The 18029-nt window shown below is 54.3% G+C and overlaps 1 protein-coding gene across 2 annotated transcripts in view; it reads right to left on the minus strand.

The window, feature by feature from the left end:
- HSPA12A (heat shock protein family A (Hsp70) member 12A) overlaps positions 1 to 18029 on the minus strand; it is a 135948-nt gene that overhangs the window by 26282 nt on the left and 91637 nt on the right. For both annotated transcript variants that reach the window (XM_045854230.1, XM_045854231.1), the window contains 3 exons: positions 4065 to 4150; positions 2413 to 2540; positions 1167 to 1353 (listed from right to left, as the gene is read on the minus strand). In XM_045854230.1, coding sequence (XP_045710186.1) covers positions 1167 to 1353; positions 2413 to 2540; positions 4065 to 4150 — 401 coding nt within the window. The remainder of the gene's footprint in view (positions 1 to 1166; positions 1354 to 2412; positions 2541 to 4064; positions 4151 to 18029) is intronic.

Here is an 18029-nt window from a genome sequence, read left to right on the forward strand (position 1 = left end):
CTCCCGGGCTCAGAAATGTGGCCGAGCACCAGGAAGCCGCAGGCTCACAATTTTAAAAATTCAGATTGAAAAAACTCCCGTGCATCCACCCACGCAAGCTGAAATCCAGCCCCGAGCCCCGTCAGGTGAAGTGGGAAGGATGCCTTTCTAAGCAGAAGTTGGTCTGCTTCACGGAGGGACAACCACACCACGAGCACAGAGCCCTGGAAAGTGGGGGGCTGTGTGCCAGGTTTCCCCTAATATTTGTTTTGTCACCTGCAAGCATGGACTGTCGACACATGAAAACAATGACAACGGGAGCCGGCGAGTGACCAGAACGGAGGCGGCACCAGCACGGTTCTAGAGCTCCGGGTATTTCGGCTCCTTCTGTCCTTACAAAACCCCCGTGAAGGAGGCACCGTTGGTGCGTCCATCTCACAGATGAGGCAAAATGAGGCACGGAGAGGTTAGGGACTTGGATTAAGTATCTGGACGGTGGCAGAGGCAGGATTTAAACCCAGGATGTCTGTCCCGCACTCCTGGTCTTAAACACTACCACCACCCTGAATCTCCAAGTACTGAGGATTAAGGAAAAGACCCACGAGGCTCGAAGGAGAAGCCCTCGCCGCCCTAGACGTCTCACAGAACTCGGGCACATTGGGGGCAGATCTGCTGGGGGAGTGGGGCCTCCAGTCACTGAGCAGCTGACTTCCTGAGCTTCCCCCTTTCCCAGGCAAGGGGTTAAGAGGCCAGTCACGACTTCTGAACTGGTTAGTTAACAACCACTGACCTTATCCCCCCAAACGCCCCCATCCCCAAGTCCCTCCTTCGGGGTTCCCTGTTCTCCCAACAATCCAGCAACTGAAGGGGATCTCCTGGCACGGAGTCCGCAGGCCCCAGGCCCATGCCCCAGCCAGCGTCCACTCTGACTGGTCAGTTTCCAAGGCAAACAAGGCGTTAAATGTGCCGAGCATCTCGCTGCCCGCATGCACGTCAGAAGGGGCTACATGGTCCACGGAAGTGCTGGGTGCTCCAGGTTACTGCTCAGATCAAGGCGAATGGACATGGATTTCTGCTTGGGAGAGACCGGAGGGCCCCCTGGGGTGGAAGGACCCGCCCTCACAAGCCCGGAGGAGCCCCGGCTGTCCACTGCAGAGGACTCAGGGGACAGGGAAAGGCTCTCTTACCCCAGTGGTATGCAGCTTCATCTTGAACCTCTCCAGGTACAGCCACTGCTTGGCCTCGTTGGGATCCAGGTCATGGTAGAAGTCCCTGGCGGCGTACCCAAAGCTGTGGAACTTCCTCTCGGGGGTCAGCAAGATGGTGGTCGGGGTCTTCTGGTTGGACACCCCAGGGTCACCTCCTTCCCATCGCCTGCCACCGAGGGAAGGCAGAGGGTATGGCACCTTCCTTTGAAATCCCAAGGGAATGCCCCAGGGCTGGAGAAGGCAGAGGTGCCGGCCGGTGGGGCAGGGAGAAGAGGGCTCAGGAGGGACTTGGGGGGTGACACCCCAGGCTGCTCAGAGGTGGGCAAGCACGGGGCATGAGTGTGCAGGTTAAAGAACAAGAGTGCACACGAGAAGATTGTATCTACACAAAGGAAGTGTGAGAAACGAATTTGGGAAGGTCGGGGGGGGGTGCACCAGAGACTCTGCGGGAAGGCCATGGCCGGACGGGGGAGCCGGTGTTGGCGCTGGGCAGACCAGAATCTTCACGGGCAGCTGGTCACACGTGGACGGGGTGCACGGGAGGGCTTGCGGGGCTGCTGTGTGCACGGGGTGGGACGGGGAGTGTCCTCAGCTCAGAGCGCGCCCCAGGAGGCCCAGGCCAACGCCAGGGGGGCCTTTGGGGTTCACTGGCTTCGTCTCAGGCACGATGGTTTCTGCTGCGGCTACTGCCACCCCATAGCTTTCCTTCACCTGGAAGAACTGGCACCTTCCCTGCCTGTGTTCACTCCGTGCTCAGCACTTGACTGGAAATATCATTTTGTTTGCACTTTGCACAAGCGCCCTAGGAGGCAGGCACTGTCATCACCCCCATTCCACAGGTGAGGAGACTGAGGTTTGGAAGGTTTAGCAATTGCTCAAGCCCACACAGTAAATGTCCGCCGCAGACACCCTGTTAGGTGGGCACCTCTCCTCCAGGCTGCAGGCTGACCTCGCCCGGGACAGGTTTCAAACGTGCCACCCATGCCCCTCCCCGGACCAGCTAAGTGGGAATTAAACCGACGCTTTGATAGACCACGGATTTGGAGCCCGGAGATCAAAAGTGGCTTGCCCAGAGTGGCACAGTGAGTCTGGGCTGAGTTGGGCCAGAACCCAGAAGCCACCAGAGTGCCACTCACCTGCTCCTTGAACTAATCCACCTCCCCGTCCCCGGTCCCCCCACCAGGTCTCCCAGGTGCAGGGGCCCCTCCCGGTCCGCAGCCCTCACCTCATCACGTGAATGCACTCTGGCTCCTTAGTGAAGCTGTAGGCGTAGCCGCTAGACGTGGTCCCAAAGTCGATGGCCACCACCACGAGAAACGTGGGCTGCTCCGAGACATTCGGGTCGGCATCGTTCTGCAGATACATCAAACAAGATGAGGGTGGGGGCCACACCTGGCCTTCAGGAAGATAGCCCAGGTGGTCCCAGCCTGCCCAGCCCCCACAGAGGACAGTCCGCGTTCTGACGCAAGCCCTGGGGAGAGGGCAGGCCGGTCTCAGCGCAAGCAGGTGCCCCTACGTGAAGGGCCACGCCCCCCGGGCAAGGGCACCCGCCTTCAGCTCGTCTCCACTCCCTTTATCAACTGTGCGTGAGCTCCACCATCAGGGCCGGAAGCCCAGGGGCTCCCTGAACGACACGGTCTTCCTCCCACTGTCCCCCCAAGTCCCTGTGCAGACGTCCTGCCACTGGCCGAGGGCTTTACCGGCCGTGCCCTGGGTGCCTCCCAGATGACCACTCCACCTGCAAGGGTGTGTCATGCCCGGGAGCAGGGCTCCTCCTACCGGGGACCCTGCCTGGCCCATCACAACCACACAGGACTCTGGTGGGTCCTGTCCCTTCAGGGCCCTGAGCCATTCTTCGTCTGCCAAGGAACTGGGCCAGACCACTCCAGGTTTCCAAGCTGTTTTTTTAAAGCACTGTGGACTTTTTTGTTTCAACACTCATAGAACAAAAAATGATCAAAGCAAGCAATTTGGGGTTCTGAGTGCACTGGTTAGAGCTGGGGGGTAAGAGCCCTCCCCCCCGCCATCTGGCCTCTCCGCATTCTGCCCCCCATTGCCACATGCCCAAGGGGACCCTGGAGCTCTTACGGGGAACGTTCAGGGTGCACGGGGCCTGGCCACTGGTGACCGAGCCTCTCAGTCTTCCCAGGAGGGAGAGGCAAGCCTTTCCACGTAAAACCAGGCAGTTCTGGGAAAACCAGGATGAGCTGGTGCCCCTGCCTAGGAGGGCTCCGTCGTCCTGCTCAGAGGGGTCTTGCTGGGTCTGAGCAGCTCGTGCAAAGCCGCCCTGTGCTTCCGGCCCTGTTCTCTGGCTGGGTCCATGTAAACCCCTTGCATGGCTGCCCACACTACCCGCCCATTCAGGGTGGGGTGGGGTGGGGCAGGGTGGGAGCCACAGCCCGGTCCCCAGCCCCCTCGCTGCAGGCACGTGCCTGCACAGGCCTCCTCTCCCAGGCTAGCTGTTGCAGAAGCAATTACACAGCCACAGGCTTTTGAACGTGGCAGTGAACTGCAGTCGACAAAGCCACTGGCTCTCACTGACTCACCAGGTAGATGTGGCTGCTTCCTTCTAAGGAGGTATCTCACACCCTTTGAGCCCCGCATCATTAAAGGGCTGCTCCCACAGGCCTGCTCCCGCTGCCCACCCAGGCCCATGGTGGGAAAGCCCAGCCCCAGCCACACCGGGCCGAGGGTGGGAAAAGGACTGGGGAGGGCTCAGCACCTCCCCAGTGTCAGCACCATTTGGTGCTGGTGTCAGCACCGTTCCGTCTCCACCCATGAACATGAGGGGCTGGCTGCTCGGTAGCCTCATGAGAGCAGACCCAGAAAGCCAAGGTAATCGGCACACACTCACACACACAGGTACACATTTCTTACCACGATATGGGAAGGGGATAGCGGTGTGATCCCTGTGTCCCCAAGACTCCGGGCTGGAGATGAATATGCAGACGTGGGGGCCGTCTCTGGAAAAAGAAACACAAGATTGGCTCCTCAGAGGAGGGAGGGGCTGGCCCAGGGAGCAGGCACGGGGGCTGCGTGGCTTTGCTCCTACAGGCACGGTTGCCTCCGCAAAGCCGGCCGACAACGTGGTGGGCAAGGCTGACCCCAGCCATGAAAGGGAAGCTGTCCGCACCCCCCTTGCATTTAGTACTGGAAACTTGACCAAACACATCTTTTTCTCCCAGGGACCAGCAGACCTCTTACTCTGTGCCACCCAACGCCCACTTAGCAGAAACGCTGCCCAGTCCCCAAATCACCTCTCCTTCTGGCTCCTGCCCTCTCTAGGGCCAGCTCTTAACCCAGCCTCCGTTATGGACTAGAGGCGCCGTAGCCCCCGGGGAGGATGCGCAAACCTTTATGTGCATTTTCTTGGAGGAGTATCCACAGCCCTCTGGTTCCCAGGGGTGTGGGACCCCACCCCCGCAAAATTAACAACCGCTGTCGTAGGAACGTAGGACCTGAGTGCACCTTCCAGGAGGCACTTCCTTGCTTAGCGGAGGCATTGCCTCTTGCCTCTCTCCCGCACGAGGCCTCACCAGAACAGAGGCCTTGTCCTCTCCAGGGACCCTGTAAGAAACCCCGCAGCACAAAGACGGGTAGACTGGCATTCGTGGAGCCCCAAGGCGGGGTCCCACAACAGATTCCAGATCAAACCGGAGAAGGTCCAACAGCTAAGAAGCACCAACATCATTCTGCCGACTGTCCTGCTGTTCCTGCGGTTCCTCAGGCCCAGACATTTGTTCTGAAACCCCGACACAGCCCAGTGGCTCTCCCCCAGGGGTGCGCACCCAAGGAGAGGTGGTCATGCGGTCCCCGGTCAGTGCTGCAGGCTCCACGCTGCTGTCCCTGCCCACTGCCCAGGACTGGCAGGGCCTGCAGAGCAGCACATCAGGAACTGTGGGCTCCCACTGCAGAGACCGTGCCAGACCCTGGGCACCTACAGCAGCCAGGTGCCATCCGGGCATTCTGCAAATACTGCTCCATCCGGTACATATAGACCTAGCAGCTGGGAGGAACACAATGGGCAATCTGCTAAAACAAAACTTGTGTTCAAGGACACCCAGAGGGCATGAGGTATCTGAGAAAGGCCTGTCTGCTTCCAGAGGAGACTGGGAGCGGCCCCCTCTGGCCCTGCTGTCCATCACCTGGGTTACTCCCATGCGCTTACTGATCCGTTTTTCCTGCTTGGTGAGAACTCAAATGGTAACACCACCGTGGGTGCCAAGCGGGCTGAGGGGCTGCAATGAATCATGAGACAGTGAATGTGAAGCTTCAGTTTTGCACAGCCACCTCCCCTCTCTGCAGGCGTATGGTCCCCTCCGGATGAGGCTCAATTCTGACTTCAGGGAGAAAGGTGCAGGGGCAAAAAAAAATATCAACTTGCTGGGCAAAGAAAGGACTTAAACAGGCATTTATTTCCCTGAGGAAGATAAGCACGTGAAAAGATGTGAGCCATCACTAGAGAAATGCAAAGCCAAGCCACGATGAGACACCGTCTGAGACCCACCTGCGTGGCTGTCGTAAGGAAGCAACAGAAACGAGGAACGCTGGCAGGGATGTGGACAGACGGGAGCCCCGGTATGTAGCTGGTGGGGTGCAAAACGGCACAGCCACTGGGGAAGGGTTTGGTGGCTCCTCAGAAAGCCACATGTAGCATTACCATATCACCCAGCAAGTCCACGCCTAGTGATCTAACCAAAATAACTGAACATGGGGCATCAGCCCTGGCTGGTGTGGCTCAGTGGATAGAGCGTCGGCCTAGGAGCCAAGGGGTCACAGGTTTGATTCCCAGTCATGGTGCATGCCGGAGTTGTGGGCCAGGTCCCCAGTTGGGGGCATGTGAGATGGATGTATCTCTTGCACATTGATGTTTCTCTCCTTCTTTCTCCCTCCCTTCCCCTCTCTCTAAAATTAAATAAAATCTTAAAAGAAAAGGAAGAAAATGGGGGTTCAAACAGATACTTGTATGTGAATGTCACAACATTTACAGTAACCCAAAAGTAGAAGCAACCCGAGTACCCATCAATAGATGAACGACGGATAAACAGACCGTAGTGGATTCATACCATAGAATATTATTTAGCTATAACAAGAAATAAAATTCTCACATATGTCACAACATGGATGAATCTAGAACACATTATGCTAAGTGAAATAGCTAGACACAAAAGGGCAAATATTGCATAATTCCACTGATACAGAATATCTATTATAGGCAAATTATAGGCAAATATCTATTATAGAGAGACAGAAAGTACATTAGAGGTTACCACGTGCTGGTGGGAGGGTGGAACGAGGTGCACAAAATTTCTGTTTTGGGCAATGAAACAATTTTGGAAATAGATAGTGGTAAAGGTTGCACAATACTGCCTGTAATTAATCCCACTGATTTGTACACTTAAAATGGTTACAATAGCAAATTTTTACATTTTATATATAACATATATTTTTTTACTTTACCACAACAAATATTTTGTATTAAGAAAAGTCAACTTGCACATCAGAGCGGGGAAGCAAGTTTCAATTCCTGTTGAATATTATTAGCGCCCACAGCTCGGTGCTCCTGCGAGCAGGATGGAGCTGCAAGCAGACTGCCTGGCCCAGCCTGCCGAACTCCACCTTGTCTGCTAACCTCCTGGCGCGAGGGCACCCACTTCCACAAAAGCGGGGGGGGTGAGGGGACATTCAGCCTCTCCACTAGGGGGCCCAGCCCAACGGTCCTTCCCACCTGTTGGGGAGAAGCTTGCCCCGCCCACGGGCCCTGGGGCAGCCAGCAGGGAGATGCCATCCTGCCCTGGGAGCCGCCCTCTCTCCACCTGCTACCTGGAAGGCCTGCGGCCATGTGTCCGCATTTGCACAGAAGGTCTTGGAAGAAACCAAATGTCTAATTGCCCAGAAAATCTGGTGTTGGCAATTAGCAAACAAGCCATTATCTGCAGACGAACCATCCACCCCGCTGTCTGCTTGGTTCTCATTATCCCGTCACAGCCCTCTCAGGGCATGGTCCACTGGCTTGCAAAATAGCATGTGTTGGGCCACGCAGGCCTGGGGCCCCAGAGGACTCCGGGATACGTGAGGGCAAGAACCAAGGATCTCTGGGGTTCTCCCTGTGCTTCCCTCCCCCTCTGTCTCTGTTCAGCACAAAATAAATCATCTGACTTGCTGATCACTCAACCAGGCCAAGGAGCAACTGAACTTCATGGACTTCTTCCGTCAGAAATTAAAATGCAGCCACGCTGTGCAACGACTTAAAACTGGTCTGCAGAGAAGGTGCAGAGTAACATTTTTATAGACACATGAATATCACGCACACCCACATCTACAGCTCTGTACATGCCAAATCGAGGATAACTCACCATTTCATGTATATCAACCCATCACGGGAATACACAAAGCCTACAGTGGCAACTTTGTTCTAGAGCTAGTATTGCTTTATTTAGCTAAGGGGTGCTCAAAAATTCTCGGGGAAAAGAATATGGAAAAACCTACTTTAGCCCCGGATGGGTACAGAGAGCTTTTGGTGCGCTATTAGCCCCAGCCAAGCCCGAGAGCTCCCATTCGAGAAGTAAGCGATGAGAAATAAACACAACATTACGTTGATCTCAGAAGGTTTGGCAGATCTGTGCTGAGAGACAACAGGAGAGAGCTGCCGCATGAGATGTTCAGACGTACAAAGGGCATGCTGTGTGTTCGGGCTACAGTGACACAGAGGCCACCGCCCGCTGTGAGCGGTTCGGACTGCCGTTAGCCGTGGCTCTGGGCAAGCTTCTCTGTAAAGCCGGCACAATAGCATCTGCCCCGCGACGGCTCCCACCTCCGCGACATTCCACTTCAGTGCTCACGGGCTGACTTGGGCACATCGGGAGGAGAAGGGGAAGGCGAAACAAAAGCCTGAAGAGAATGAAGGTTTTTAGAGCACAGGCTCGCAGGACAAAAAGGAAACTGATGGAAAGAAATTGAGACCCGTCTGTGGAGGCGGGGAGAAGAGACTGGAGAAACGAGAAATGAAAGGAAGATGCTTCACCAGGGAGTGTAGTGGAGGGCAAAGCCAAAAAAATCTGGGGGTTCTTAAAGAAATACTTACTCTACTGCTTCAATGAGATTAGGCAGACTCTTAAAGCATCTCACCTTTCAAGAACTAAGTTACCCCGACATGCAGTAACACAGAGGGGTTTGATGATTGCACATCAAAAAACTGGAAAAACACTGACCATCTGAGGAATGCCAACAATCATGGTTACATAGAGAGAAAAAACCCTGATGCTTTCTGATAAACCAACAGAAAATATTTGTCAGGTCTCTATTGCTATTAATTTTAGCTAATTTAACATCAGTTCTGTCTTGTATATGCATCGTGCCATCTTTTTCAGTTTAGTGTGTATGAAAACAAGTTGATGAGGCCGTTTCTAGGTTGACCCTTAGCTTGGGACCCACCCACTCCCCCTGAATACATCACTTTTTAAATAATTTTTGCAGCAAAGGGGGTACAGAAACAAAAGAAAATATTTTTGCAGCAAAGCAGAGGATATAAATGCGTACAAGCATAAATCTCTTGCCTCGGGATGTTTCTTAGAACCCCAAGAGTTTGGCTTGTTAGGATAAAACCCATCACTTGCTTCTGCTGTGTAAGAATGGAAAGGCAGACCTCCACTGGGCTCCTGATATAAAGGGTGATGCATGTAAAACTCAAGTCACATTTTATTTGCTACGGGCTCGACTGGCTTTAATCAAAGCAGATGTTCCCAAAATAAAAAAACGGTCTTGACAGGAGTCTGTGAAAGATAGCCATAATTCAGGAACTTGCTTGTTGCTCTTCTCTGCTGGAGACATTAGTCAGCAAATGGCCGTGAGAAGAATCGTAGACTTTCTGAGATACATAAAATCGATCTTGTTCCATAAATGTTAACATTTTAAAGGATGAAGACAGAACCATCAGCCTGCCTTTGTTCTACAAGGCTCCAGGCCCCTGTGAGAGCACAGGTGGCCTCTACTGTGGTGGCGCCCCAGCTTTGCCAAGTGGGCCTCCTTGCTAACTCTCGGGTGGATGTGTCTACCAAATAAACGGCCAATCTCAGAAGGATTTTTAAGGTCTGGTCCCTATGCTTTAAAAAAAAATGCAAAATATATTTTCATTCCTTTTCTCTCCTTCTGGCACTGACATGACCGGTATTTGCTGACGTGCCTAAAACCAGGCTCACTGAAAAAAGCTCTCCATGTCTCTCTCTCCTTACAAGCCCTCCCTGCAGTGTCGTTTCTGAAAATTGATCAGCTCAAGGTCATGTGTAGGTTACTGGCAAGTACCTTTTAAAAAGGAAAATAAAAAAATTTTATTGCCCTATAACAGGCTGCATGGCTAGCTGAACTAATGCATTATTACTGTAAGCTGAACTTCCATTTCAGTAAATAATTTATGGATTTTTTTTTAATCATCGTGGTTGAAAGTAAATGGAAATTTTATTGCACGAACTGGGAGACCCTCCTGGCTACAAAGAAGGCTGAGTGTGAAACAGCTGCTCTCCAAATGCTAAATAATAGTTATGGAAATGAGCGTTTGCAAGAGCAGAAACCACGGCCAGAGTGGGGGCGGTGCCTGGCCCATCCTGACCCTGGGCACCATCTTCCAGTTACCACTCTCCCCAGATGGTTTAGGAGATGAGACGCCCCAGTGAGAGAGCTGGGGCCGCTGGGGTTCCCCAGAGACCGTGAGATCCCCAAGCTCCGCCATCCTAGATGCTGAGGAGGGCAGTTCACGGTCAGTCGGTCTCAACCACAGCTTCATACGCACATGTGTGTCCAGGCAACCGTTGGGGGAGGTGAGAACATGTTTCCATAGGTCTTCCTACTAATTTTCATGAATTGTATTCAGCAAACAGGAAGCCCCTGACCATGTGCACCCAGCACTTGGAAAGACTTCACCAGCTCGCCCTACACAGAGCATTAAGATACTTCTGTCCACCTGGCTTCTCTGCCATGGACTCTGGGTCCATATGGGCAGGATCGTGTCTTCTCCCTTCATCTCTGATTCCTCAGCTCCTGACATGTCACGGGCACTCGATAAATGCTGGGCGGATGAATGGACGTATGGAAGGAAGGGTGGGTGCATGTGTGTGTGGATAGGTGTTGGGGGGGGAAGGTTGATGGTTATGTGAGTGGATGGATAGATGGGTGGGTGGATGAATGGGTAGATGTTTTTACGTGTGCTCCAAAGCAGACTCAGTAATTATCCAGACTTGGAGGGCTCTGAGGTCTTTCCCAGCTGAGGCAGTACATGCATAATGAGTTGGTGTATCAGTAACACACATGCTGAGTTCCCTCCAACAACGCAGGATCAGCTCTCAAATCACTGGGACCTGCCTCTCTCCTCAGAGGTCTCCTCTGGGCAGTGCAGCCCCTTTGCTCAGGGCAACCACCAAGGCTCCCGGACAGGAGATTTTCTCCATTTCTCCCTCCCTCCCTTCTCATTGCATCCCCAAGTCCTATTCTTCCTCAAAGAGATTCCTAGCATGTCTCATGCTCCCCCGATCCTCTGCAAGCTCAGACCCTGCGGACCCTTACCTGGGCTCATGCACAGCCTCCCCCTCAGGCTCCCTGGACCCTTACCTGGGCTCATGCACAGCCTCCCCCTCAGGCTCCCTGCCCTACTCTGAGCCGTCATGCTCTGTCACAGTCAGAGCCACCTGGTCAAACCGAAGTCTGCTCATATTTATTACTCAGCCTTGCTAGGACCTTCAACTCCCACCCCCCACAGGAGGAAGCCCAGCACACTGCTGGGGCCTGGGCCCCTAGAAGGCCAGCACGCCTCCCTCTGCACCCGCATCTCTCTCCATTCCCCCCAGCCCTGGCCACGCCAAATCCTTTCACAGACCCTGGAATATCGGCACCTGACCCAGCCTCCAGGACTTCACACTGTCCCCCTGCCTGGAGGGGACCCCTCGTCTGTCTTATCCTCCAGGGAACCCACCTCCACAAGTCAGCCCTCTCTGGGGGGGAGGAGCACCTTGCCTGCTTCCCTGCAACGGAGGAGAGAGGGCCTTGTTCATCTGTGCTGGGATCAGCTGGCAGAACCCAGACTGGAGGCAACGCTAAGGGCAACATCCAGGTTTCTCCAATAAACAACAAAATACATATGTATACATGTATGCACACACACACACACACACACACACACACACACGTAATATGGAGAAGACAGAGGGGAAACTATAGATTAGAGGTTCTCAAACTTGAAAGTGCATCAGGATCACCCAGAGCACTTGTTCAATCAGACTGCTGGCCCCTCCCCCAAAGTTTCTCCTCCAATTGGTCTGGGACAGCAGGAAATCTGCATTGCTAATGAGCGCCCAGGCCACCTGGATTGCCACTGGACAGAGGGCCATCGCTTAAAGCACAGAACCACTGCAGCCACCACGGTGCACGGACGTCTAACAAATCACATTCAAACGAACAGAAAAAACTGCATCTACGAGACCACTAGAAATACAAACACTGACCAGATATTGACAACATTAAGGAGTTGTTGTTAATAGTGCAATTATGAAATTTTTAGGAGTCATTCTCTACACATACATTCTGAAATATTTACAGATGAAAACAATATGATCTGATAAGGGGTTAATTAATATCCAACATTTATAACAAACTTACAAAACTCAATGACAAAAAACAAACCACCCAATTAAAAAATGGGCAAAGGACCTGAACAGACACTTCTCCAAGAGGACATACAGAGGGCCAACAGACATACGAAAAGATGCTCAATGTCACTAGTCATCCGAGAGATGCAAATTAAAACCACAATGAGATGTCACCTCACACCTGTCAGAACGGCCAGCATCAATAAATCGACAAATGAGTGCTGGCGAGGGTGTGAAGAGAGGGGAACCCTCTTAAAATGTTGGTGGGAATGCAGTTGGTGCAGCCACTGTGGAGAGCAATATGGAGATACCTCAAAAAATTAAAAATGGATCTGCCTTTGACCCAGTGATCCCACTTCTGGGAATATACCTGAAGGAGCCGAAAACATTAATTCAAAAGAATGTAAGCACCCCTGTGTTCATTGCAGCATTATTTACAACCACCAAGCCATGGAAGCAGCCCAAGTGCCCGTCAGTGGATGAGTGGCTAAAAACAACAATGGGACATTTACACCATGGAATACTACCCAGCTGTAAAAAAGAAAAAAGTTTTCCCGGCTGGCGTAGCTCAGTGGATTGAGCGCGGGCTGCGAACCAAAGTGTCGCAGGTTCGATTCCCAGCCAGGGTACATGCCTGGGTTGCAGGCCATAACCCCCAGCAACCGCATATTGATGTTTCTCTCTCCCTCTATCTCCCTCCCTTCCCTCTCTAAAAATAAATAAAATAAATAAAATCTTTAAAAAAATATTGTAAAAAAAAAGAAAAAAGTTTTACCCTCTGTAACAGCATGGTTGGACCTAGAGAACATTGTGCTAAGTGAAATAAGCCAGTCAGAGAAAGAAAAACACCATATGATTTCACTCATGTGTGGAATCTAACAAACAGACTGAACTAACAAGGAAAATGGAGACAGACTCACAGAGAGCAGGGTGACAGCTAAGGGGTGGGGAATGGAAGTGGAGGGACTCAGGAAAAGGACTCATGGACAACAGTGTGGTCATTGCAGGGGGTGGTATAAGGGGACTAAATGGTAATAAAAAATAAAACAAGAATTTTTTTTTTAAAAAAAGGAACAATGATGCCTGGGATTTGCATCAAAATAATACAGGAGGGGGAGGGGCAGAGGTCAAAGGACACTGGCCACACATTGGTGGGGACTGAAAGTGGTGAGAGACTCCTGGGGGCTCAATGCTTTCTTGGCCCTGCTCTTGGATGCTTTACATCTTCCACAGTAAAGGAGCTGCTATTGTAACCTACCAGTTACCTGTCTAGCTTCCTGGCTTCAGGGGGCAGGACAATACAGTGGCACCCCCGCGGTGCTCAACCATCGATGGTAACTCGTTCCAGAACTCATGGCGAGCGCCGAAACCCGAGAGTCTGCAGCAGGCCAGGCCACCGGTGCCGACACACTCTGTCTCGTGCGGCAGCACCGTGACTCACACACGTTCCTGCAAGTGCAAGGAGTCCCGGGCAAGTGCCGAGTGCTGAAACCTTTTCCTCGTCAAAACGGGATGCATACAGACTGGGCTGGGCAGGTTCTGAAGCCGCCGAACTTCAGAACTGGTTCTGAAGGTCTGACTGTATTTTTCTCACCCAGGGCACAGGGCAGGCCCTCCAGATGTATTTGTCAAAGGAAGGATCAAACCGATAAAAACTAAACCCATACAGTTTGGACTGTGGAAACCTTGGGAATGTTCCAGACCTGGGTCTCTGGGGGCGAGAAGGGGTACAGGCCCAACAGGCTTTCCTGGGGCTGAGGTGCTGGGAAGGACTCTGAATTTTGCTGGCTCTATCCAGCCCCCTTGCGGACAGCATAGGGGGCACCGGGCCACCCACCAGCTCCCACTCTTAGGAGAGGTCCAGCCCAGCCTAGACTTTCCCGGGGGGAAAACCCGGGGCTGCAGTGGAGGTGGAGGAGGGGGCTGTACCCCCACCACAACCACCACCACCATGGCTGGGCTCCCCCTTGTTCTGAGAAGCCAGAGCCTGGCCCTGCAGAGAAGCAGGGTCCCTTTAAGGACCAGGACACACCGATTTTGCTTTGTTCAGATGCAAAAAGCTCCCAAGGCCATAGAAGGGGGCCAAGAACCCTCCGGGAAGGCCTTGGCATCTTCCCTCCTGGGGCTGAAAGACCAAGGTCAGCTGTCGCCCTGTGACCTTTTCTGCCAGAAGCACAAGCTCTGGGTCTGGGGGTGTGGAGTGGCTTCCTGCGGGGGCCCCAGGTTGAGGACACAGCACCCCCACGTCCAGGTGGGGCAGCCAGCTTGAGCCAGAGGGTCAAGGGTACGTCTCCTCAGAACCAGGGCAGTTCAGAAGAGAAGCAGAGCCGAAGCTGGCTCTTCGGCTGTTGTTCCCCGAGGAAAGGAAGGACAATAAAATGGCTTCTGAGGACAGAGCGGAACACGGGCGTGGCAGGTAGACAGTGCCAGAGGCGTGGACCCTCAGGAGCCTGGAGAAGCCACTTCCCCTCTCCCGGGCACACCTTCCCCCTCTGGGAAGAGGGGATCCGTGTTCTCAGGGCCTCTATCAATGAGCCAAGGAGGCAATGCATAAATAAGTTAACAACAGCCCCACCCGCTACTCGCTAAATTCCTCCACGGGGTCAAGTGTTTACGGCCATTTTTTTTACTTCAGGCTCTTTTGCATGTTTATTCAAACTCAAATTATTAATTTGAAACGATCAGAAATGTACACACCCGGAAAACGGCCGGGAAAGCTATCGTGGCCAGAACTCACCGAACGTGAACTTCACGCCAGGCTAAGAGCCTTACGGGTGTAGTCCGGGAAGCCCCGCTGCGTCGGGGGCTGGGAGGCACTGTCACCGTTCCCATCCCACGGACGGACGGACGGGCAACGTGAAGCCCAGGAGGTGAAGAAAGAAGCCCCCGCCGTCAGGAGCCGCCCAGCTGGCCGTGCAGCCCTCCAACCCACCCAGGCCTGCACTCGCTACTAAACCCGACGCCAGGTCTCACACAGGTGCGTGTCTCTTGAAAGATGAGCCTACAGAGAGATGTTCACGTAACTCCCCAGCTCACAGATGAGCAGGGAGTGTGGAGGGGGTCAGGGGGTCAGGAGGTCACAGCCACAGGACTCTCTCAAGCTCCGCTGGCTGTCTCCGCCTCCAAGCTCAGCAGGTTGCATACAGATCCTGTGGCTCGTGTTTCCTGGGCTCTGAAGCTGACCTGGGCTCCCCATTTCGAAAGCCGAGATTCTTCACGTCCAAAGGTCAGGGGAGGGAGGGGCTACTGACAACACAGAGGCTCAGAGTCGGGAGAGCCTGGGCTCACATCCTAGCGTGGCCACTTCCCAGGTGCCGGGCCCAGGTGGGCGGCTCGGCCTCTCAGAGCCTGCTCGCTCGCTCGCTCCCCCAGGAAATGGGGGGGTGGGGGGGATCATGATGGCGGGGGTGAGTGAGACACTCACAGGACTGCTGGAAATTAATGCGCAAATAAATGAAACAAGATCTATAAAACCCAGTGCATGGTCACACTCCGTAAATTACTTATAAAAACAATAAATTGTATTTATCATCACCACCGCCACCACCGTCATCAAATCGGTCCAACTATCGTTAAGAAAATGGCCGCGTGCTTCATTTAAATACCGAACCACGGCAGAGAGAGGGAAAGCATCTTCCCGAAGTCACACCGCCAGGGCCGGTCTCCACTGCCAGGCCCTTCCCTATGCCCCACACCAGCCCCAAGGCTCCAGGACTCTGGCCCTGGCCTGCCCTGGTGCCACCGGCCACTGGTGGGCGGAGGGGGGGGGGAGGGAACCACAGCCTGGGGGGCGCGGACATCGGGAGCGACTGCTGATGGGCGTGGGGTGTCTTTTTACGGGGATGAAAATCTTCTGGAATTTGACGGCGGTGATGGTGGCACAACCTTATGAATATACTAAGAACCAAGGACTTGTACATTTTAAAATGGTCCATTTTAGACATGAATTCTATCTCAGTGTAAAAATGTCAAAGGGCTACAGAAAACCGCCTTGGAAGGAGAACTCTTCCCTGTGCTCCCACCCTGAGGCACTCCCCGCCCCCGCCCCCCCCACCCCCCCCGCCCTCCTCTGTCAGGGGCTAACCTCTCCCCACCCCGCAGACTCGGCAGCAGGTCCCCAGGACTCGTCCGGTGGTGAAGCTGGCTGCCATCCCCAGACACTCGGATCAGGCTGGGGCAACAGCCAGCACTGGCCTCTCCCCAGAAACCCTGCGCGTTGACGACACGAGAATGCGGGCACAGACCAGGGACGGTGTCCCAGCCACCAGCTGTGTTTTCACTTTTCCCCTAGATGCTGTGAGGCTGCCAGATGGCCTCAGCTGGACGCCAAGCTCCTTCCCGACGGACGATGGATGGCTGTGGGCAGAGAGCTGCTCAGTGCTTCCCCCACCAATGGGCAGTTGCGATGGGCAGTTGCAAGGTGTCCCAGAATGAATGGTGGGAGGGGCCTAGTCACCTGCAGCCCCCGGGGTGGGAGTCACGGCCCCACCTTGTCAGGGGGGCAAACCACACCTGCATTAAAACAGCCTTCTGTGTAACCATTTGCCTTAAAGCTGCGGCTGAGCTGGGGCTGAGCCGGGGCTGAGCCGGGCTCCAGGGGCAGGGGGTGTCTGGGAACCTGCCTGAGAAAGTGCTGCTCCCAGAAGAGCAACGGGAAGCTAAGGCAAATGCCACAAGAGGCTTGAACAGGCCCCTGGGGAGACCCCGTGCGGACCATCCGCTGCAGCCTGGAGCAGAGCTTCCTCGGGGGGTGGGGGGGGACACCTGGGGGGGCCGGCCGCCCAGGGGGCTGGCCACCCCTGAGAGCCCGATGCCCTCTCGGGGCAGGGGCCCTGGCACCTGCGTACGGGACGTCCCTCTCGTGCTGGGCCAAGACTTCCATGCCAGCAGGAAGGACAATCCTTTCAGAGACGCTTTAAGACTTCTTAAGTCCAAAATCCCACGTTCTTACTGTTTTTATACAAAACCTTCAATGATGGGCTGACACTCTTACAAAGAAAGCATTCGTAAACGAGGTCAGAATATTAACTTTAGACTTTGCTAAGTCCGTCTGGCAAAATTTGAAGAGTGACTACCCCTGAAATGAGCTACAATACACAGTGTCTACTTCCAGCCCCGTAAAGAGAGAGACAAAAAAAGAAAGAACTTCAACGAACAATTCCCCTGAGGAACAAATTTGCTCCAAGTCTTTTCCCAAGAAACACAAATGGGCTTTCTGAGGAATGTGGTTTACTTCCTCAAGCTCCTCCACAGAGTGGGGGTGGAAACTCCAAGCCTGGGGATCCACAGGGTCCCCTGAGTGTCCCCTGGGCCACCCACGGCCAAGCGGGGTGATGAGCCCAGAAGAGCCCCCGCCCCCTACTTAACACACTATACAAATCCCGGGATATAACACACATTCTGTGTTTAGGGACCCCGGGGAGGCCTGGCTACCACAATATCCAGGCTTGTCGCGGGTGCCCCACACCCTGGTGCACGCATGGGTGCTGTCCCTGCGTGGGCTTCGGGACACTCGGCTCTAGGACCCCTGTTGCAGCCCCTGCAGTGCCAGAGTGGGCAAGAACCCAGGTCCAGGGCATGGGGCGTGGCGCCCTCAGTCACCCACAGATGGCCAGCTGGCCACTGGGACTTGGGAAAGATGTCTGGGGCATCCTTCCGCCCAGGTGGTCTGCGTGTGACTCTCCATCACTGCCGTCCCGCAGGCCCGCCCCTCCCAGCGTGCAGGCCCGCCCGCCTCATTAAGCCCAACCTGTGTGGGGACCGTTTCTGTAACTCACTGTCATCGTTAACAGCTCCGTCTGGAGCTCAGTTAATCAGTGGCCATCGCCTCTGCGGAGCAGAAGGCTCCGGAGGCACAGTGACCGGCCTGACTCCCTCAGGCCCACCCCCACGGAGCCTGGAATGTCAAGAGTGCGGGCAGGCGGGCGGTGACCTGCCCTCCCGGGGGTGACCTCTGGGAGGTGTCCGCAGGAATGTCGCAGACGGGGAGAAGTGGGAGCGTGTCACAGGGACGCCTGCACAGGCCCGTTCTCCCTGCCCTTGCCCCTCCCTCCCTCTCTCTCCCTCTCTCTCTCCCTCTCTCTCTCTCCCCCCCTCTCCCCACAGACCTAGGAAGGCCCTGGTGGAGTGTGCACAACTCTGGGGACCCTCTGGGTCGGTGACCAAGAAGGCTTCTGGGAAGCGAGCCGTGCGGTGGGAAGGAGGACGC

Source organism: Phyllostomus hastatus, unplaced genomic scaffold, assembly GCF_019186645.2.
Source record: "Phyllostomus hastatus isolate PE091 unplaced genomic scaffold, TTU_PhHast_1.1 phas_scaffold_1066, whole genome shotgun sequence".
NCBI lineage: Eukaryota > Metazoa > Chordata > Mammalia > Chiroptera > Phyllostomidae > Phyllostomus > Phyllostomus hastatus.